Source organism: Amblyomma maculatum, chromosome 1 (genome assembly GCF_055883805.1).
Source record: "Amblyomma maculatum isolate TAMU_Amacu chromosome 1, ASM5588380v1, whole genome shotgun sequence".
NCBI lineage: Eukaryota > Metazoa > Arthropoda > Arachnida > Ixodida > Ixodidae > Amblyomma > Amblyomma maculatum.
Window position 1 is genome coordinate 15,382,820 of NC_139344.1, and position 22,421 is coordinate 15,405,240.

At 45.5% G+C, this 22,421-nt stretch overlaps 1 protein-coding gene across 3 annotated transcripts in view; it reads left to right on the forward strand.

Annotated features, from left to right (window-relative positions):
• The window catches only part of LOC146201818 (alanine--glyoxylate aminotransferase 2, mitochondrial), a 64,353-nt gene that overhangs the window by 21,444 nt on the left and 20,488 nt on the right, over window positions 1–22,421 (forward strand). For 2 of the 3 annotated variants that reach the window (XM_084587781.1, XM_084587778.1), the window contains exons 7-9: window positions 7,402–7,596; window positions 11,091–11,183; window positions 22,114–22,186. In XM_084587781.1, coding sequence (XP_084443907.1) covers window positions 7,402–7,596; window positions 11,091–11,183; window positions 22,114–22,186 — 361 coding nt within the window. The remainder of the gene's footprint in view (window positions 1–7,401; window positions 7,597–11,090; window positions 11,184–22,113; window positions 22,187–22,421) is intronic. The other variant, XM_084587780.1, reaches the window with a different exon arrangement.

Genomic DNA, 22,421 nt, shown 5'->3' on the forward strand with positions numbered 1-22,421 from the left:
CAGTGCAGCTTCTGCAGTGCTCTTTAATTTTTTTATTTGTTTATTTATTTATACAGAGTACCTACATGTATTTGTCACTTCACTCTTCACTTCGTTTACTAGTACCACACCTTGTATCATCCACATACAGGGGTACATCTCCTACAGAGCACAAAAATAAAAAAGTTTGGAAGGGAACAATTTCAAAGGCACCTGAAAAAAAAAAAAAAAAGAACACTTCCAAGTTTTCAAGGCATCAAAATACTCTCTTTCATCTTTTTAGTTTGACCACTTCAGCATTCAAGTAGCTGTTTAATGTCCCTTTCAGACATGCATTATGTTCTGCTGTTAAGGGAGGACATGGCTCTTAAAGTTACTTTTCCAATTTTTGGCCAAATTTGATAAAATGTGGTATTCTGATTCAGTTTCTTGCTCTGATTTCAAATAAGTTACTATTTTTCCAATTAGCCAATTAGTTCAAGATATAATAAAATTAATTGTTCATAATTTGCAGAAACAATTAATAAATAACCGCATTACAAAACGTTAACATGGACACTTTGCTAGATACTAGAAAGCATAATGAATACAATGTTAGGAGCACTTTTTTCATATAACAAATATTAGCAATGTTATAGCAGTTCAAAGTTTTTCAATTTTGCTCTAAATCAGACAGGAGGGCACCCACATTTGGAACAGTGAACTTTGAACAGCTATAACTTCGCTAATATTTGTTATATCAAAAAAGTGCTCCTAACATTGTATTCATTATGTATTCTAGTACCTAGCAAAGTGTCCACGTGAATTTTTTATAGTATGGTTAGTTTTTCATTGTTCCTGCAAATTATGAAAAATTAATTTCATTGATATTTTGAACTAATTGGCCAATTGCAAAAATAGTTATATATTTGAAATCAGTGCAAGAAACTGAATCAGAATACCAGGTTTTATCAAATTTGGAAAAAGTTAGGAGTAATAGTTTTAAGAGCCATGTCCCCCCTTAAGAAAAATTTGAACCTCCTATTTTACAAAAATAACATGAATGCCTCGAATACTTTAGTAGTTCACTTGCGGCTTACAGTTTCATGATTATGAAGTACAGCCATATTCTCAAGAAATAAAAAATTAAAAAATTGTGCCAAATAATTATCATCATTATCATACAAAAAACTCAGCCACACTGTCCCCTAGTAAATAGTTCACCACAGGAGAGAAGAAAAGTGTTACAATACCAGACGGCACTTCTTAGGCACAATAAAACTGTGATTTCAGCCTTTATTTCTTGTTTTTGGAAAGCTTTTCTTTTTTATAGGCATGAAATGTCCCTACTTTAAAATCCAGCAGGGATTTTAAATGTAGCTGACATTACTGACATCAAGAAAGCAGCTGTGGACATTTAAAAAAATGTTTAATAAGTCACATGCACAATCATAGATGCCATGCTGCAGAGAGATATGTGCCAAAATGGAGTTTCTTGTTTCTTTATCATTTTTGATTACAAAATCACAAGGGTCTACGGTGCAGATTGAAAATTGTTGCCTGCTATAACTGCCATGGACTGGGGCATATTACTAGGTACTGTTTGGCCGAAGAGGTTTGTAAGGAGTGCGGACAGCTGCACTCCAAAGACACAGAATGCAATCAAGAATTATTCTGCGTCGCCTGCCAGAAACTGCGCCACATTTCAATTAGTTCGGTTTGCCCTAGTTGCGCACCAAAAGAGCCTAAAGAAAATAAGCAGAACCCTGATGCAGTCAAGGAAGAAGTGACATGGGCAGACAAGGTGCGACAGAACTCGTCGATAGAACCTGCACTGCCCCCTGCCTACCAACAACAACTGGAAGAGTTGCGAAAAGAAAATCAACAATTTAGAGCAATGCTGGAAAAAGTTCTTGCAAGGCTACCACAGTAACAAGACGTTCATGCTTCTCAGGTGCAGCAGCAACGTGCTTCAGTCACACCCACTGGGCGGATGCAGTGCGTGCGTTCAAATAGCCGGCCCAGACGGTCGTCAAGTCGTAAAACGACCACAAACTCCATAAAGCCCCAACACACTAAAGCACCACTGACTCAAATGACAGACTCATCAGGCGACGAAGGCATTTACCGCACAAGACTCTGCGTATGCGCAGACACTGAGCACCATGAGGCAAGAGCGACGCGAGACACGGCGCCTAGAAAACAACCTGCGGGATGAGTTTCAAACGATAACAAACGCAATACAGACTCAGATTGAAGCAATTTTTACAGAGTTGCATAAGTATCCAACAGCAATACAATGAGCCAAAAATACACAAGCCCGCAGAAGCGAAATAAGAAGGAGACCAATATGCCTACAATGAATCTGCAAAAGTTTCACACGGACTGGATCTACCCTAAGGCAAAAAGTCAGAAAATTGGAGCCTCTGGTTGTCCTTTTGCAGGAAATAAAAGGGCCTTGCACTATTCAGGGTTACCGTACATTTCAGCAGCCTATCATACTGCATCAGAACAGAGGAAACCAACATGCACAGGGTCAAGCTGCTCTCCTTGTCAGAAATGAATGTACATCAACCGAATTACAAATTTCTGAGTTAGGAGAGTAATAATTAATAAGTAATGAGTTAGGAGAAGTAGTTGCAGTTAAGCTATGTTTTCCTGGGCCCACAGTGGCAGTCTTCGTATATTATAGACCCCTCACTGGCAGTAAAAATACCGACTCATATGAGTGGCTCGCCAAGGTCCTGTCCCTGGCAGGAGGCCTCCCCATCCTGGTGGGAGGAGACTTCAGTGCTAAGCACCCGAACCGGGGCTATGCCAGAGCTGACCCAAGGGGACGCATGCTGCACGATGCCATAGAAATGTCTGTCTAAACATATACAACACCCCGGACACTCAAACGCGCATAGGACTACACACCTAACAACAAGACATCCGACACCCGATCTGACGTTGGCCACACCAGGATTCATTAGACAGTGGGAAGTTGAACAGACAACGTGGGGAAGCGACGATTTTCCGATTTTGATCACTCTTAACTGAAAAAAAAAAGAAAGAAAAATTAGATAAAACAGGCAAACGATTGTCATCGGCTGGAAAAATTTCGGACAGCCACTGGTGGAAACTTCGTGGATCTTGTGCAGTTCGGTGCCATGGTTGCGGAAGCACAGCCATGGGCCCGAGACTCAATAATATACGACGACACTACCACACACATGGATAGGCACCTTGCCAACTTGTGGCAAAAGGTCAACATCCTCACGCAGCAATACAGATATAAAAGAAAACGTCACCGGGATCTCATGAGCCTTGAGCGCCACTATCGACTCATCAAGGAGTACCAACAAAAGTTCGAAACAGATGCATGGCATAGCACTTGTGCGATACTCAGCCGCGAACTCGGCCTTAAAAAGCTTGGGGAATTCTACAAAGCTTGCTGGGGAAAGAGAAAAGTGCACCACCGCTTGCAGAGCTGTTCCTGCGTGAGAACTTTGCCGCACTCGAGGAAAAGGTGATCCGCACGTTCTTCCCGCATGCTTCTGAGATACCCATGCCAGCTTTGCCGACAATCACGATTGACAACACAAAGACGGAACTTGAAAAATAATTTACATTTGGCGAGCTACTGGCAGCACTAGCCTATGGCAAACTGAAATCGGCCCCCAGACACGACGGAGTAACATGGCAGGAGCTCAAAAACCTAGCGACGAAGCCTAAGATCAGGTCTTAACTATCATAAACGATTCATGGGAATCTGGACTGGTGCCAGATGACTATCACTGATCTATGCCATACCGAAATCGGACAAGGACCGCACAAAACCAGAGAATCTATGGCCAATAGCCCTCATGTCAACCGTCTGCAAACTGATTGAGTGAATGATAGCCACGAGAATACAGCATTACATTGAATACATACAGCCTGGGTTGCATCCGGCTCCGGCAGGATTCCGGCCGAATATGGGCACACATGGCTGCCTTTGGTTGCTCCGCAAGGTAATCAACTGCAGGTCTCGCAAACAGACACCAGATTACATCCTCGCGGTTCATATGCGCAAAGCATTTGACAATGTAAAACTACAGGTAATCCTACAAGAATTAACAACGAGATATCCCAGCCAAAAAGCATACAATTGGATATGCAGCTTCCTTCAAAGCAGACCTATTAGGCTTCATGGCAAAGCTTCGGGATGGAGCCCCAGAACCTATTACTTGGATAGGGGGTTGCCTCAGGGCTCTATCCTTGGCCCTTTGCTACTTAACTTGGCCATGACCCATGTAGCAGAAGTGCTCGAGAGAGACGCTTCGACCCGCTTCACCATCTGCGCAGATGATGTCATGATATGGATGGAAGCAACGGATTACCCAAATGAATAGAGCATGCACACCAAGCTGCAAGCAGCAGTCTTCAGCCTTATTCACAGCTTAGAAGCATGGGGACTACAGCTGTCGTCTGAAAAGACACAACTCATAAGCATAGATGGCAAGAATACCACGGACGGCATAAAACAGATTACACTGCTTATTGGAGAACACATCACGTCTGCAAACGGGCAGACAAAAAAAATCTTGGGGGCACAGCTTTCTAGTTGCAACAGTCCTTGTAAATGGATTCATACATTACAGTGTAACTGGACTCCGATGTTGCATATGATTCGCTGGATTTCAAACAAGTACGGTGGAGCCCGGCAAAAATCTTTGCAAACACTGTCTAGAGCGGTTGTTGTCGGCAGGATTCTGTACAGGGCACCCATGTATTCGTTTTCTGATCACGACCTGAAAGACATTGAAAGCTACACAGGGCCACTCTTCGCACCATTACTGGGCTTCCTAAGTACACAAGGAATGAAGAGCTGCTTGAGCTGGTCAGCATACCACCCATACGAGACATTATCAAAGAAGTAAAAATATGAATGCAATCCCGACTAGAAAATACAACATAGTGGAAGCAGATCATGGCATGGAACAACCAAATCAACACTGCTCTGAGGCCTCTGGGGACAGACACTTCACCCCCAGGGGAGGCACCGATAATCGCACTAAGGCCACAATGACCTAATGGTAGGCGAAACGCGGTTGCTAGGCACCTTTTAGAGCAGAGAATGGCCCTCACAAGATCGCTGAACACAGTAAACATCTATACTGACGCTGCATTTAGAAATGAAAGGATGAGTGTGGCATGGGCTTGTGTGCCAGTGCCCCAACACAACGGAACATGCCATCTACCTGGAGGATCAATTTTACACTAAGAGTTGCTTGCCATATGGGGAGCCATAAACACCATTACGACAGCATCAACAAGAGATAATTATAATGGATATTGAATTTTAACTGACTCATACGCAGTTATTGCAGAGCTGACGGCACCAACTACAGAAGACGCAGTGGCCAACGACATCAGAAAGAAGCTGAAGCGAATGTGGGAAGTTGGAAAAGAAATTCAAATTATATGGACACCGGGACATACTGGTACGGACAGGGAAAACGCAGCCGCGCACGCGGTCGCCGTGCAAGCGAGTGGGCTTGCTGACAGGACAACTCCCTACACCACAACTCCATGCCTAACCCGATGGACTCAAATCCTTACCAAACAATGCTCACTGAAGGCTCCCCTGGCAGAGCAATGATGCACTATGTACGCACGAAAATAAAACATGACAGCAGGCTTAGGTTATTTGAAGCAACACCAACACTGGTGTTTGACAATACGAAAGGGCTCACTCGACCGCAAAAGATATTTCTCAACAAAGTAATAGTGAACGCAGCCTACACACCACACATACTTGACAAGTGGTTTTTCGGCAGACACGAAACACTCAATCTTAAAACATGCACCCTGTCAGGAACAGTGTACAGCATTCCAAAAACATCTTATATGGCAATGTGCATCTTCCTCACAAGGAAGAAACAAAATTACGCATATTTCACACGACGAAATGCCCACCTTAGCACATCAAATACTATCAAGCATCGCAATACAACATGCCATTGCCACCTATGGCAATGAGAGTGGCCTGCTTCAAGTAGTGTGAGAGAGGTCGACTTACAGCGCGCAGATCGGCAGCATGGCAAGCAACAAGAAACAGCTTGAAGAACCGTGAAGAAGCGAGAAGCTGCACTCCTATCCCTCCTAATTCCCTAATTACCCAAACAGCAGCAGAGAGCCTTCCCTTTGATCAAGTACAGGCTTTATTCATTCATTATATATTTGCTCCAGTGATTTTTTTGTTGGTGTACACAATTAAGCTGCTAAAACCTTTTATGTAGCAGCTTAGCAGAGTTTCTCATGGCCTGAGCCACTTTGGGATGTAACCTGTATAAACCAAACCAACTGAACATTTTAATACAATCAGTGTCGCCTAACATTATGGGTTACTATGTCATGGAAGAAGTTAGTTTGTGTTATCGGTTGCATGTATGTGAAGAGCATTGACAATCATCTGTACAGCATGGTTTAATATTAGGCAGTGCCTACCAGGCTCTTTTAGCACTTGCAGTATTTAAATCTGTGGTTCATTATTGATTTTCTTGCTGGTCCTGGGTTATCTGTTGAGTACTCTTTGAGAACACCATACGAGGGACTACCTCCAGAGTAAACGGTGTTACCATCTCCATTGGCATTGGCATCAGTGTTGTAGTGTGTCACAAATGAAAACTTCTGCATTCATTCCCTGCTGTTCTGCACTCTCAGGGGGGCAGTAATGGTAAAGCTATTTAGTCGCATTGTCACCTCAAAAAGTGGCAATAAATGTGGCAATAAATGTGGCAGTGGAGTTTTTTTTTCTTTTTTCCTGCTATCACCTGGAAGCACAAAGTTGTCTGTTAAACTCTGGCATAAGGACTAGTCATGGATGTGTTTACGTCAGTAGTGCTTGAAATCTGCTCACTTGCATTCACTTTCAAGAGAGCCAATCATTGCAGTGAAGGCGATTCTAGTGAAGAACAGTTATGCCTCTTTACCAAATGACCCAGCGAGCTGACTTAATGACTCTTGTAACTGTAGAAGAAAAGAGGTGGTGTTTTTTTTGCTACATACACTTAACAAGCAACTTGGTCTCCACATATGAGAGTGCTTTTGAACCATGTCAAATGATGGTTGAAAGGCCAACGAACTTGGGGGGGAAGAGGGGGGGGGGGGGAATGTTTAGCGAAGCATTTGTACCTAGCTACAAGTTCTCCCATGACTGCAGTGTGGTTCAGGTGCAAACTATAATGTAAAAAACAACATTACTGTAATTACCTGTTTGAGAGAAAGAATCATAAAAATGTTTTTGAGAGATAGAGCCTTAAATTTTGCTTTCTCCTGAATGCTGTTGTAACAATAGTGAGAACCTAAATATATAAATAGCGCCCTTAAAATGGTTAGTTCATTAATAAGTCACATGTTCATGTAAGAAGCAAGCTGTATTAACAGTATATATAATATGCAACTCTTTCCTTCCAGGCAATGAATCCTGACCCATATCGAGGTATCTGGGGAGGCTCCAAGTGTCGTGACTCCCCAGTTCAGGCTGACCGGACTTGTTCTTGTGGCACAGAATGCGAAGCTGCCTCACGCTATGCTGATCAACTCAGTGAAGTACTGCAACAGAGTGTGTCAAAGAAGAAAGTGGCAGCATTTTTTGCAGAGAGCATCCAGGTATTCATCAAAGCCTACTCTGAGCTCCTGTTGTTCGACTGTTATAAGACCATGGACGACAAAATTTTTTCTTCTGTGAAATGATGCATTAGATATCAATATACATGGATGTCCCCATACGAATACTAAATGATTTACAATTGAATTTTTTTCATGCTATTTTGTTTTTTAGTTTCAACGACTCAGCGATGGCTGTGATGTCAAAGGTGGCTTTAGTCTTGTGAGGCACGAAAAAAAAATTAGGAGGACACTTAAGTTTCGCCTGAAGAGTCGACACGATTTAACACCGCCTTTTCATTCCGCAAGTTTTTTGGCATTAAGAGACTAGCACAGAGTTTTGCAAAGCGATAAATGTCTTCAGTTTGTTTGGTTCTTGGGGAAAGGAAGGCGCAATTCTAGGTTACGGTGACAGCGACTCTTTTCCGACGAAACAAACTGTAAAGGCTATCGCATAAAATTACAGTATAATCACTGGTACATAGATTTAATTCACTACACCATTTCAGCCAGCCTGCAGGATGATTACAAGTGACATATTAGCAATTATATTGCAGTATTTTATTTTTATTTTTTATGCTTAGTGCAACCAAAAGCCCCCTTTGATGTAACAGGTGTAGAAGAGGGACTTCGAGGGGCGGTGAGGCCAGCTGATATAGAAAGTACGGCATAAGGCAGGGGAAGACTTTTGCGGTTGAGAAAGATTGGCGATGGTGTGAAAAGGACATTGGTACTACGGGAAAACGCACAAGCGGTGGGCACAAGAGCGAAAGAGCACGCTGGGAGGTCAATATCTTCGGCAACAATGACTTTGGGAGAAGGAATGTCCTGCGACGTTTCGTCAAGCGCAAAAAACTCCAGTTCGGCACGAGCACAGTTGATCACCGCATTATTGCGCGACAGAAAATTCCCACCCAAGATAAGATCATCAGAGCAGGAAGGCAAAATGACGAACTCTATTGCATACACAACTTCTTGAATAACGACTCGTGCTGTGCACACCGCTATAGGCTCTACAGGCTGAGCACTTGCCGTGCATAGCGAGAATCCTGAAATAGGTGTCGTTACTTTGCGCAATGAATGGCAAAGACTTGCAGCCATGACAGAAACAGCAGCGCCGGTGTTGACCAGAGCCAGTACTACAACGCCCTCAACAGAAACTTCAAGCAGATTTGCGGGAGATACATGAGGCCTTTGACAGTTCGCTTGTTGCGCAGTTCTCGCCTCAGGAACTGCGGCATTCAGTTTTTCTGTTGCGCAAGATTGGGACGGCCGTCGCAGAGGAGATAGGGAGCGACGGCGTGGCGAGGGTGAGCGGCGAGGAGAAAAGGTGGCATGGTCATTCGCGACGGAACTTGCAGATGGATCAGCGGCTGCGTACTGGTTTTGGGCGGCTGCCAGGAAGCTGACATTCGGCGCGGTACAAAATCGTCGGGAGTGCGATTTTGGCAGTACCGGGCAATATGGCCAGCAAACCCACAGGAATAGCAGATGGGATGGTTGTCACTTGTTCGCCATGGGTTGCGGTGCTGCGGACGAGGTGGAATAAAAGGCTACGGTGCCTGAGGAAATTGCTGTACAGGCGCTGGAGGCGTAGCGTACACCACAGGGTAGCTAGGTGGCCGTGGTCGGGCAGCGATGGCAGCGTACGTCAGCGGTGCGACAGGAGCGGGCGTCATTGGTGAAGCGACAGGAATGTCGGCATATGCGAGGGGCTCAACGGCTGGTGAGGGCTGAGGCATGGGCGCTGGCGGAGCGACAGAGGGAAGAGCGTCCGCCACGCGGTCGGCGACGGCCTGTCGAAGGGGCGCCAAATTTTGAGACAGCTCGCAGTTCTTGGGAAGTAATGATATCTGGCGAGCAGCTTCCTCGTCATGACTACGATACCACAAGTTAGCAATGCCGGCCAAATAAAATATGACATTTGTTAACTTCGTGGTGTCGTCCCATTTATTGTAGGAACTCACTCGCTCGTGCGACTCAAGCTAGTCATCGCAGTCTGTGTCGTCGGTTCCGCTGAAGAGCGCAGGGTCTCGCTGGCGTAAGGAGCCAGAACAGACAACCGGCGGGGTCATCGGGGCAGCCGGTGGGTGTTCGTCTTCAGCCATACGAGTTACCGGGAGCATGCGGGTGTGAAGCTCCAGCGTGAGGGAAGGATATCAGGCCGCACCTTCACCAAATGTTGAAGAGGGACGTCGAGGTCGGCGTCGAGGTCAGCGAGGAAGCGGGGCGATCAAGAACAACACGATCTGCACGATGGCAATTCCATAACTGCTTCTTCATCAGAGTCCAGCGAAGGGGTCCATCTTTTTCTTCACACAGGCATCATTCAGTTGATGAGACCAAGATCAAAACAGCATCAGAGAAGAAATTCAATTTTAAATTATTTATGGGTCATAGGTAAGCACCCTGTGGTGAGCCATGTATTCTGAAGTTTTATGCATTATTGCAGGGAAGAAAACATGCCACTAAAATTAGGTGCTTATACCCCTTTAATTAACACGTGTATGCTTTCCTATGAATAGTCAACACTCACTTAGCTCAAATAGTGGGAAAAGAGAAAAGTTTTCATGAAAAAAATCATGAAATCTATAGACTTCATGTCTAGTGATACGTGAGTGATCGGGTGACGTGATAAAATGGCTGGTCTGCCTAATCATATATAAGCTACTGTGGAGTTATTTGCATTATTTTGTTTAGTTTACAATTAAGTTCAAGTACATGTACTTGTAACGTGCCTTTGCAGGTTTTATCTTTGTAAAATGCAATCGGTGTTTAAGCTGTTAAGAGCTGGTTAGATATGTACAGCATGAGCTGCATATGCGTAATTTGTATGCCAATTTTTATAGCTGTTGCATCACATCCTTAAATGTTGAGCTTAAATGTCCCCCCAATTTTTTTCTTTGACTTACATATTTTTATTAACCTCATCCAGCTAATGCGATAAATTTGCATTAATAAAAGTTTTAGCTCACTAATGTATCTATATATCCCTTTGTAGTGTGGTGGAAAAAAACACAGCTAAATGGCTGTTATGCTATTAACTCAAGGTTTTAAGTTTTGACTCAAGGTGCATGGAGTCAACAGAATTCTGTACCATGTGAAACGATAGGACTTTGTTGCCAGATGCATGATGTGCAGCTAAATGTGAATGATGAAGACCGCATTTGACGTATGGCATATATTTTATGTGCCAGAAAATTAATTTTGGCATTGGTCCTACTTGTTTTGTCATACTGCAGTATATATAAACAAGCCACAATGTCTTTTGATAAAGACATGACATATCCTTTAATAAAGGAAGCATTTTATTGTGAATCTTGAAGCTTAGCTACACTTTAAAACAACTGTATAATAATTTGCATACTTGTTTGTTTAATGTTATTTGTATGCCACACGTCTGCCGAGTGATTTTGTGCTTAGTAATAAAAAATACAGTAATATTAGCCAAATTTTAAGTCGTAGACTGATAGTCTTTTCTTTCTGTGTATTGATAGGGTGTTGGAGGCTCAGTGCAGTATCCCAAAGGATACCTGAAAAAAGCTCACAAATTGATCAAGGATAAGGGAGGCCTTTTTGTTGCAGATGAGGTAAGTGTACTGGTTTAAACTAAATGTACACAGTTGTCACTGTGCACGCCAGTGCTCTAAAATGGAGTGCATGTAGTCGGCCTGTGCGCGTAGACAGAAATGCATGTATGAGCTTCATTTCCCTTAGAACAAGCTTTATTTGCTTTTTAAACTTAAAAATCATCTGAAGTCTGTCTCATGTTTGTCCTTTCTGCTTGCCCAATACTGGCATGATTCGAGAGTTAAGATAGCAATGCAGAAATTTACAAATGGCAGCTCACATTGATGGATCCTGCATGTCTTATTATGACAGGAAAAAAGCACCTTTTCACAGTTTAAATGCAGTTTTTTTTTCCTTTAAAGGGATAGTGACTGAAAAAATTGCCGCTGATATTTTTAGCGCAGATGATAGCTATCGCATTGAGAGTGACCAAAACAACACTTTATGAACAGCTATGAGCGGAAAGTATTTTAATTGTAAGAATGGGAGGTTTATTCAGCGGATCAACAGGACTTGATCAGCAGGACTGAGCAGATCAGCGGCGAACACAGCGGCAGCGAACACAGGCAGATCCAGCACGCGCAGCAATCACGATGCCACTGACTGGCATGTTCTTTGTGCACTTCTTCCTCTTCACAATTACCCGCGGGACGAAGAGGAGACATCCTGGCGACTTACGGCGTGAGCAAGACGGCAGGGTCATAATAGGGTTTGAGGCGCTGGACGTGAACAATCTCGCGTCCGCGCCGGCGTAGATCATGGGACGGCGTAACAGGTTCCACCACATAATTAACCGGAGAGGTGCGCTCCAGAACACGGTATGGGCCATGATATTTAGCAAGAAATTTTGAAGACAGTCCAGGGGCATTGGAAGGTATCCATAGCCACACAAAAGCGCCAGACGAGAAGTGCGGTGTCGAGTGTTGGCTGTCATGGTTGGATTTATGGCGGTACTGGGTGTTAGCCGTGAATGCGCGGGCGATTTGTCGACAGTCTTCCGCATGCTGGGCTGCTTGAGACGCAGGTGTATACTCTGATATGTCTGGCTGATACGGGAGTATGGTGTCGATTGTAGCAGAGGGGTGACGGCCGTAGAGGAGAAAAAAAGGAGAGAAGCCAGTAGTAGACTGCGTTGCGGTATTGTATGCGTACGTGACATACGGAAGGACGAGGTCCCAGTTTGAGTGGTTGGAGGAGACGTACATAGCGAGCATGTCGCCAAGGGTACGATTGAAACGCTCAGTGAGGCCATTAGTCTGTGGATGATAGGCGGAGGTGGTTTTATGAATAATGTTGCACTTGGTGAGCAAGGTTTTCACAACGTCACTCAAGAAAACGCGTCCTCTGTCGCTGAGCAGCTCTCGAGGTGCGCCATGGCGAAGAACAAATCGCTGCAAAATGAAGGAAGCTACTTCTGACGCTGTGGCAGATGGAAGTGCGGCGGTTTCTGCATACCTCGTCAGATGATCAACGGCTACGATAGCCCAGCGGTTGCCGGCTGCAGTGTAGGGAAGCGGCCCGTACAAATCAATGCCGACGCGGTCGAAAGGACGTGGTGGGCTGGGTAACGGCAACAACTCTCCAGCAGAACGTTGAGGAGATGGCTTGCGACGTTGACAGGTGAGGCATGAGCGAAAGTACTTTAGTACAAAGGTGTATATACCCCGCCAGTAGTAACGCAGCCGGAGACGAGTGTATGTCTTGAAGACGCCCGCGTGACCGGATTGTGGGTCAGCGTGGAAATAGTCACAAATTTGCGAACGTAGCTGCCGGGGAATAACTAGCAACCACTTGCGGCCATCTGCACAGTAGTTGCGGCGGTAGAGGAGGTTATCACGAATGGCGAAGTGGGAAGCATGGCGGCGGAGAGCACGCGATGGAGAAGCAGCTGTAGGATTGGAGATAAAATCGAGGATAGAGTTTATCCAAGGATCTTGCCGCTGCGCTGACGGCATGTCATTGATGTGAAGCGATGGCGGGGAATCGTCGGAAGGGGAAAGGCTCGCGACCTCAGCTGTAAGGGGGCAGCGGGAAAGTGCATCGGCATCGTGATGTTTGCGGCCAGAGCGGTAAACAACGCGGACATCATATTCCTGAAGGCGAAGAGCCCATCTTGCCAGTCTGCCGGACGGGTCTTTCAGTGAGGAAAGCCAGCAAAGCGCATGGTGGTCCGTCACTACGTCAAAAGGGCGACCATAGAGGTAAGGGCGGAATTTAGTAAGAGCCCAAATAATCGCTAAGCATTCTTTTTCAGTGACAGAGTAATTGGATTCAGCCTTCGTGAGTGTACGGCTAGCATAGGCGACCACGTATTCAGTATAACCTGCTTTGCGCTGAGCGAGCACAGCGCCGAGACCAGTACCACTGGCGTCTGTGTGGACCTCAGTAGGCGCTGTGGGGTCGAAGTGACGTAGGACAGGCGGTGCCGTGAGGATATGTCGTAAAGCATTGAAGGCATAGTCACACGCTGGTGACCACGACGAAAGGTCGGAACTGCCGGACAGAAGTTCTGTCAAGGGAGCAGCAATGGAAGCAAAATTCCTAATAAAGCGGCGAAAGTAAGAGCACAGCCCGAGGAAGCTACGTAGATCTTTGATGGAAGTCGGTTTGGGAAAGGCTGTTACGGCACGAAGTTTGGCAGGGTCTGGAGATACACCTTCTTTGGAAACAACGTGGCCGAGAATGGTGAGCTGGCGGGCGGCAAAACGACATTTTTTCAAATTCAGCTGCAGTCCGGCATCAGATAGGCAGGTCAAAACGTGCTTCAGACGGTAGAGGTGTGTGTCAAAGTCACGAGAAAAGACGACAATGTCATCGAGGTAGCAGAGGCATGTCTTCCACTTCAGGCCACGCAAAATGGTGTCCATCATCCGCTCAAATGTTGCCGGAGCATTACAAAGGCCAAACGGCATAACTGTGAATTCGTACAAGCCGTCGGGAGTTACAAAGGCAGTTTTGGGGCGATCAGCCGCTTCCAAGGGGACTTGCCAGTACCCGGAACGTAAATCTAGGGAAGAAAAGAGTTCGGCGCCTTGCAAACAATCGAGAGCGTCGTCGATGCGTGGGAGAGGATAGACGTCCTTTCGCGTGATCTTGTTAAGGCGGCGATAATCGATACAGAAGCGGATAGAACCATCTTTCTTTTTTACAAGGACAACAGGTGAGGCCCAAGGGCTGCTTGAGGGCTGAATCACGCCATTCTGGATCATTAGGTCGACTTGCTGTTCTATAGCCTGGCGTTCGGTTGCAGACACACGATAGGGGCGCTGTCGTAGTGGTGCGTGGGTGCCGGTGTCGATGCGATGAGTGACTGTAGAAGTTTGACCCAAAGAACTTTGATGACAGTCGAAGGAGGAGCGAAAGTGATGTAGTAGGTTCAAAAGCTGAGTGCGCTGCTCTGGGGGAAGATCGGCATCGATGGAACGGAGGAACAAGTCTGTAGAGGGGGGAGCGGGCGCGTGTGAAGGGGGGCTGAGCGCAGTCACGGCACAGTGCGGCGCGTCGTCAGGTTCCTCAGAGATCAGAAGAGATGCGATTGGCTGGATACTTCCGAGGCATTCGCCATGGCGCAAAGCAGTAGGGGAGTTAAATGGGTTAGAGACCCATAACATGGAAAAGCCAGCGGAAATAGCGAGCACTGCGTAGGGCAATTGAAGGCACTTGCGGCGCAGGAAAGTATGGGCTGGTGTGAAGAGAACGGTGCCATCGCTAATAGATGCACAAACGACACGAACAAGCACTGAAGAGCAGGGAGGAAGGTCGATATCTTCGGCGACGAGGGCTTTAGCACCGGAATTTGACTGATCAGCATCTGGTAAGGCATCGGGCATAGTCGAGAACCCCACTTCAGCTCGAGCACAATCGATAATAGCAGCATGACGCGACAGGAAATCCCAGCCTAAAATTACAGCGTGCGAGCAACTTGGCAGCACGACGAACTCAATCGTATAAAGGGAATTCTGGATAACTACTCGAGCGGTGCACGCTGCTAAAGGCTTGATATGCTGAGCGCTGGCCGTTCGCAACGAAAGTCCCGCAATTGGCGTCTTCACTTTCTTTAAAGTGCGACATAGTTTTGCGTCCATTACCGAAATCGCAGCACCAGTGTCAATTAGAGCCATGACAGCAACACCCTCGACGAAAACTTCAATTAGGTTTGTCGGCGACAGATGAGGACTTGGGAAGTTCGACGGGGTCGCAGTTCTCGCCTCAGGAACTGCGGCCTTTAGTTTTCCTCATGTGAAGCGTTCTGTCGACGTCGCATCGGAGAGATAGAGCGGCGTCGCGGCGACGGTGAACGGCGGTCGGACATGGCTGAGCGGTCTGGGGAGAACTGAGGGTGGGCTGGAGGCTCAGTAGGCGCGGAATACTGAGGCGTCGGAGACCAGTATGCAGAACCATGAGTAGGTGGTGCCGACACCAGGAGACGGTTGCGGCAGTAACGAGAAATGTGTCCAGCAAGCCCGCAAGTGTAACTGATTGGCCGGTTATCCGTCGTGCGCCAGGGATTACGTGGTCTTGGAGCCGGTCGCATAAACTGCGCAGGTTCTCGCGCAGGCGCAGGAGGCGGCTGAACGTAGGCTGGTGGCGGTGGAGCATATGTAGGTGGCGGTCGGGCCGCAACAGCCGCATATGTTAACGGCGCTGTAACAGGCATGGGTTAAGGGGCTGGAGGAAGAGATTCAGCTACCTGTTCTTGAATAATGTGGCGCAAACTGGGAGCTAGGTGTGAGGAAGGTTCTTGATGGCAGGATATAAGGGAGAGCTGTCGAGCAACTTCTTCCCGAATGAAGCTCTTAATTTGTGGTAGGAGCGCAGAATGTGCACCTGCATCTGTCAGGCCAGCAAGGGACTCAGAGTGCATGGTGTTCGCGCGAGTTATGGCCCTTTGTTTCCGCAGTTCATCATAACTTTGACACAGTGTGACCACTTCCGCGGCGGTGCGGATATCTCGAGCCGACAGCATCTGAAAGGCATCGTCATCGATGCCTTGCAGAATGTGCTTGATCTTCTCGGCCTCTGACATGTGTGGGTTAACGCGCTTGCACAGGTCGACGACGTCCTCGATATAGCTCGTGAAATTTTCGCCAACTTGCTGAGACCGCGTACGGAAGCGCTGTTCAGTGCGGAGTTTCCTCACAGCTGGTCGGCCGAAAACTTCAGAGAAGCTGGCTTTAAACGCGGACCATGATGGAATGTCCGCTTCATGGTTTCGAAACCATAGGTTTGCTACGCCGGTGAGATAGAAAATGACGTTGCTTAACTTTGTTTCCGCGTCCCATTTGTTGTAAGCGCTCACTCGTTCATAGGATGTGAGCCAGTCCTCGACATCGTGGTCGTCAGTGCCGCTGAAGATGGCGGGGTCTCGCTGGCGGAGGGAGCCGGGACAGATGATGGCCGAGCCAACTTGTACGGCTTGGTGGTTGACGTCCTCAGGCATCGCAGGAGGTGGTAATGTACGGCTGCGGAGTTCCAGGGCGAGAGGATAGATCTTGACCGGCACCTCCACCAAATGTAAGAATGGGGGGTTTATTCAGCGGATCAACAGGACTTGATCAGCAGGACTGAGCAGATCAGCGGCGAACACAGCGGCAGCGAACACAGGCAGATCCAGCACGCGCAGCGATCACGATGCCACTGACTGGCATGTTCCTTGTGCACTTCTTCCTCTTCACATAATTAATATTTCTCAAATCGCCGAACTTAGCGGCCTCTCGTGAAAGCTCTGACAAAATCTGATATCACGTCACTTTTACCTGCCTCCCTAGCCGCCCCCATCGCGAGCGATCTCTCTTACCCATTTTTTCCTTCCTCCATGGCACTCAAAGTGCATGGAAGGACGTGTTTTTATATATAAAATGGAATGCACCCTAAAACTGCTGCTCACGTTTCTACGGGACAGTGGACTCAGAGCGCAGCTTTAAACCACGCTGCACACAACTCATCCTTCCCTCCCAGTGTGCAAACAATTGCCCACCATACGCGCCCTCCGTACGCATCCCCCTTGATCTCCATTGCCTGCAGCATTCCACACTCCGCGTGTGCAAAGCTTGCAGACTAGGAAAGCCTCGTGCATCTCCCAACTCAACTCGGGTGCGGGGCGGCGGGCCCGCGGGGCCATGACATTGCTGAGGGTAAATGTGACATCACATTCGCCAGCTCACAGTCGGGAGCGCGCTGCCTGTGACCCGGCGGCTGCTCAGAAAATGTCAAAAATAAAGCCATCCACTCAAAACTAACCTGAATTATGTGCCTGTAGTGTAATCATGTCTTAAATACAATTGTGGTGCTTTCTCAATATTCTTGGATATTTGTTCAGTATACCTTTAAGGTAAGATAAAAAGATGACAATAATGAAATGACAAGTAAAATACTGATAAATATGCTGGCCTAGTTTTCGATGAGGACATTCAAAATAATCACATGTTGGGGTAGAATGTCCAGTATCTCTGCCACATTTTCCATTATATTGCAACATGGATGTAGGAGACTTACTGGAATCATGTCACACAGGCATATGAGAGTTGAGTTTGTAGATAGCACAAAGAGCATAAGGTCTACTTCAGTATAAATTATTAACCTAGTTAATTTCTAGCTACAACACTTATTAATAAGGTTTTTCTGTCTCCAGGAAGAGCTTGCCAGTGTCATGCCTAACTGTCCTTATTGCCTCTGAGCCAAACCAGTGCATGTCAGTAATCTACTATATAGTAAACATAAATGTACTATTGTGCGCAGAAGTGGAGAGACCACGGCTTCGACGGCAGGAGCAGCTGCGGGAAAGCACCGCGGCACTGCTATCTCACATTGCGAAAGTGTTCAGAGTGATGCACAACTTTTCCCTCGCAGTCAGTCTGACGCTTATCGTGACTGACAAACTTCTAATGAGCCGTTCGGCCACAGCCATTCAGAACCGAACAGAAGCGCTGTGTCCACTCACTTGACTCCGCAACGGCAAAATGCATTTTAATTTTAGTTGCACCGATACTTCATAATTTTCACCTCACAGAAGAAATAGTGGTTTCTTTTAAAGCAATAGCATTAGTAACACCAGGTCGAAATATAATGTCCGTCAGTGTCAGAGGCGTAGCCGTTTGAATACTTGAAGCCTTGAAAAATTGAGCAACCCTGACCTTCCCCTTCGAAGCTAGGCAGCCTCGTAAAATCACAAGCATGTCTTTGAGAGATGGCATAAAAGTCTGTACTTCTCTTACCACAAGACTGCCATGATGCTGTTGACCTCGAAATCTTCACATGGAAAAAACGGCGACGGTGACAGGATATGTCACGTGGTCTGTGTCACTCAAAAATAAATTTTCGCAACACACTAAATGATTCAGAAACAACCATTAATATCGCTGTCATTTCGTTACATAGACGGTAACATAATCATATAGCATGCTGTTGAAAAGTAACGCTATCGCTTATATGTGGCATAATGTCATTGATAACCTTTTAAAGGAGCTAATAGCTTATTCCAATCGAAGAACCGGGGGAAGCTTTCTTGCTCCCCAACTGGTGAGCACTCTTCAAAGGATGGTTTGGATTGAGATCTGAGTATCTATTTGGCTACCGTGATGGCGTGATGTATTTTCTGCTGTATTGTTCAGTCACTGAGTTCTTTCAGACCGCAAGTGCGGAAAAGTGGAATGACAACGTGAAATGTGATTGATTGTTGGCGCAATATGACGACGCATGCCTGCATAGACATGGAATTTGAATAAGACACGAAATTTTAATACGAATAAGACACAGAATTTTTCATACAGAAGCGGCAAGGGGAAGCTTTATGTTTCCGCTTTGCTTTCATTTCCGATATGTTGATCAGCTTCCGCGCAATAGCGGCTCACCCTACAGATTGATTGATAAAACAGCTTGCACGCTCTAACTCGCTCGCCCTACCTGAGTGTCACAGCAAAAACAAAGATTGGCTTTTTGCATCTTTCATATACACAACTATGTGTCTTACAGAAATGCGCTGGTGGACAGGCCAGCAATTTTAGGATGAATGCACTGTGCATTTAGGTACATGCCAAATTATGGTGCTGACAAACTGTTCATCGTGTCTCATGTGATCTGTACACTTTCCCGTCCCTCCGCTCTGGAGGAACTCATGACAGCGACAGAATGATACAACACAAGGCGTCACCCATTCAGGAATGAAGACCTTAATACAAACCATCATCTGAAATGCGCTTTCCGGTTCATAGAGCAAAAGAGCTTGTCCCGAATCACCGACTGGACTAAGGTATTAGCTGTATTCAAACTGGAAAATATCTTGCAGTCGAGTCTGCTAATCAAGATAAAAACAAACCACAATTTCTTCTCTGGGGAGAAAATACAAAATGTCGGTGCAATTAAAATTGAAATGGCCCTTGCTGCTGCGGAGTCAAGTGAATCGGCGCAGTGTTACCGTCCACTTCATTCACTAATGCGGGACTGCGCTATCCCTGAACACCTTGCGATGCCGCTATAATACCGCTCCCTTTGACACGACCATCCACAGCAGAATAGCCGAACGCCACACTGGATGTTTGTCAGTCATGATAAGCGCCAGCCCGACAGAGAGGGCAAAGTTGTGCGTCACGGTGACTACTCTTGCAGCAAGCGCGCAGAGCGAGATAGCAGTGCCATGGTGCGTCCCCGCAGCCGCTCCGGCCGTCGAAGCCGTGGTCTTCACTTTTGCGCACGATAGAACATGCTTCACACCATGTTAAGCATACCTCTCATGTCAGACATGGTTGGGCTGATTAAAGCAGCCTGTTTGCCACACAGCTGCACAGTGGTCTTGCTCAGCTTTTTTTTAACTGATCTGACAGGCAGACTGAGAGATTTCAAACTTGTTGTTGGCTTTTAAGGTATAAAATCCAGACAGTTCACGGTAGAGTAATTTGTTGTTCTAGAGTCTATGACCCTTTAAGAAACCATTATTCTAAGCCTGCGAAGCTTGTAGAATTCATGCAGTATATGCACAGTAGCTTCTGTGATGTAATGTTTGGAGTATCAATTCAGCTTCTTTCAATTCTAGTTGATATAGTCTCTGTTGCGACAGTAAAGGAGTATAGACACCTAATTTTCGGGTTCGTGTTTTATCCTTTGTAATGATGCTTAATTCATTACTGTGCACGGATCATCACATGATATTCGCCTACGGCCGCTAAATAATTTATAACTGACTTTATTTTCTTGCCTGTTTTTGTTTCGGTTTTGACAGCGATGTCCAAGTCTAAGTCACATGACAAGTAAAAAAAGCCAGCGGTATAATCGTCCCTGCTTTGTTTTCCTTCACGTGTGCATTCACTACAACACTAAAGCCAGCCTGCCTCGAGAACAGGCATCGCAACAAGCGAAGAATCAGTGATTATATATCGCTGGTTTTTCATGCCGCGTGTGACCTAGACTTAATTGTAATGTCACAGCCATCTCTCGGCTGCTGAAACCGAAACCAAAACTGATGAGCAAAGAAAATTTAATGAAGAATTATTTAGCTGCCCTAGGCGAAAATCACGTGGCGATCCATATACAGGAATGTCTTACGCATCATTAACAAGAAGAAAAATGCCACCAAAATTTGGTGTCTATACTCTTTTCATTTTTGTTGTCTGATGTTACATAATTTGTACCAATATAAAACTTTGATATTATTCAATTCTTAAAATAAATATGACTGAAAACAAAAGCTTTATAGTAACTAAAGTCAGTAACATTGCTGATAGGCTGCATACTTCACTCAGATTGTGGTAACATTTCCTTAGTGGGCATGGATAAAAAGAGGATCTCTTTGCAGGAGTATTTCATGGTAGCAGTGCATTGCATGATGTGTGTAGGGTTAGAGTCCTGTTGCTTTGGTAAGCATGTGGATTTGTGTGACCCTTTATATTGCACACAACTGATCCTGGCATAGGTTTCACCATTATTTCTGAGTGGGTTCCTAGGCATGCAGCTTTGCAATGATTGACTGCCTTTGGGCCCCTACTGCTGCCGGTACTTGCAGCTTCATGACTTCTGTACCCGTTTTGTATCATATGGCTAAGTTCATAAAGCTCATAATATGACATTTGTGTCCTTGTAGTAGAGTTGTGCCTGCAAAATGTGCCACCTTGTCATGGTTTGGTACGAAGCATGATAATATTGTTGCATGATAGTTTATGAAGTGAACATTTTTTGTGTGGCACTAAATCTGAAAACACATGCGTCTACAATGCATTCTGTACCAAGAATATAAAATATATGTGTTTGTTTTGCACAAGTCAAAATTTTCTTGGATGTTGTGCAGTTGTGAATGCATGTTAAAGCTTGACTTCATGCATATGTTTGTGAAGGAACCAATGATATACGAAAATCTTTTTTTGTTTTCTGTCCTTTAAGCTATGTTTTAGTTCTCAGGAAATAGGTTATTCTACTTTTTTCAACAGAGGTGTTGATACCTTTAAATACACTGAAAGAGAGAGAACTACTTCATTCAAGTGATTGAGCCCCTAAACCTTGTTTAACATTGGTTGGTGAGCCTTTGGGCCATTAATTAAAGCCCAGGAACACAAGACACTGTTATCTTGCGTTCAAAGATGTTTATGTTATGCATGACTGACTGTTGGTAGAAGGTTTTAATGGAAGTTCGCCCTATATTTTGTGATGCAATGCTTCTCAGATTTTGGCATGCAGGCCATTTCTAAAGTGGCCTCCATGAAATGTGAGGTGATCACATTGTCCTAAAAGATGTGACTGATGCATCCATAAAACGATGTTGGTATGGTAGCAAGAGGAAGAGACAAAATAGGGTCTGGCAAGAATGCTGAGCTCCAAGCCGCTGTTCTCATTCGTTTCTTTTGCTCAGTCTTCTTGTTTAAAGGTAGTAGTATTTGTAGAAAGTATGAACTCTTAAGTATTGCAATTTTTTTTTTTTTTTTTTTTTTAGCATTCTGAACAAATATGCATTATGTGCTTTTGTAGGTCCAGACTGGATTTGGCCGAACTGGTGACCACTACTGGGGCTTTGAAGGCCATGGAGTAATGCCTGATATTGGTGTGCCATGACAGCTTTACTTTTATCTAGACTTTTACTGCATGGAAGATCTAACATTTTAGATGTTAATTTCTGCAGGTGTGAACAGTTCGTAAATGAGTCCGATAGCTGCAGACTTCCCTCTCCTCATAAGTACCGCAGGAGCAAATGTGAACAGTAGACTTAAATGTCATTTCTTATGGCAGTGTGCAAAACAAACTTTTCCAACCAGTGTGGCCTGTAGGATTCTTTGTGG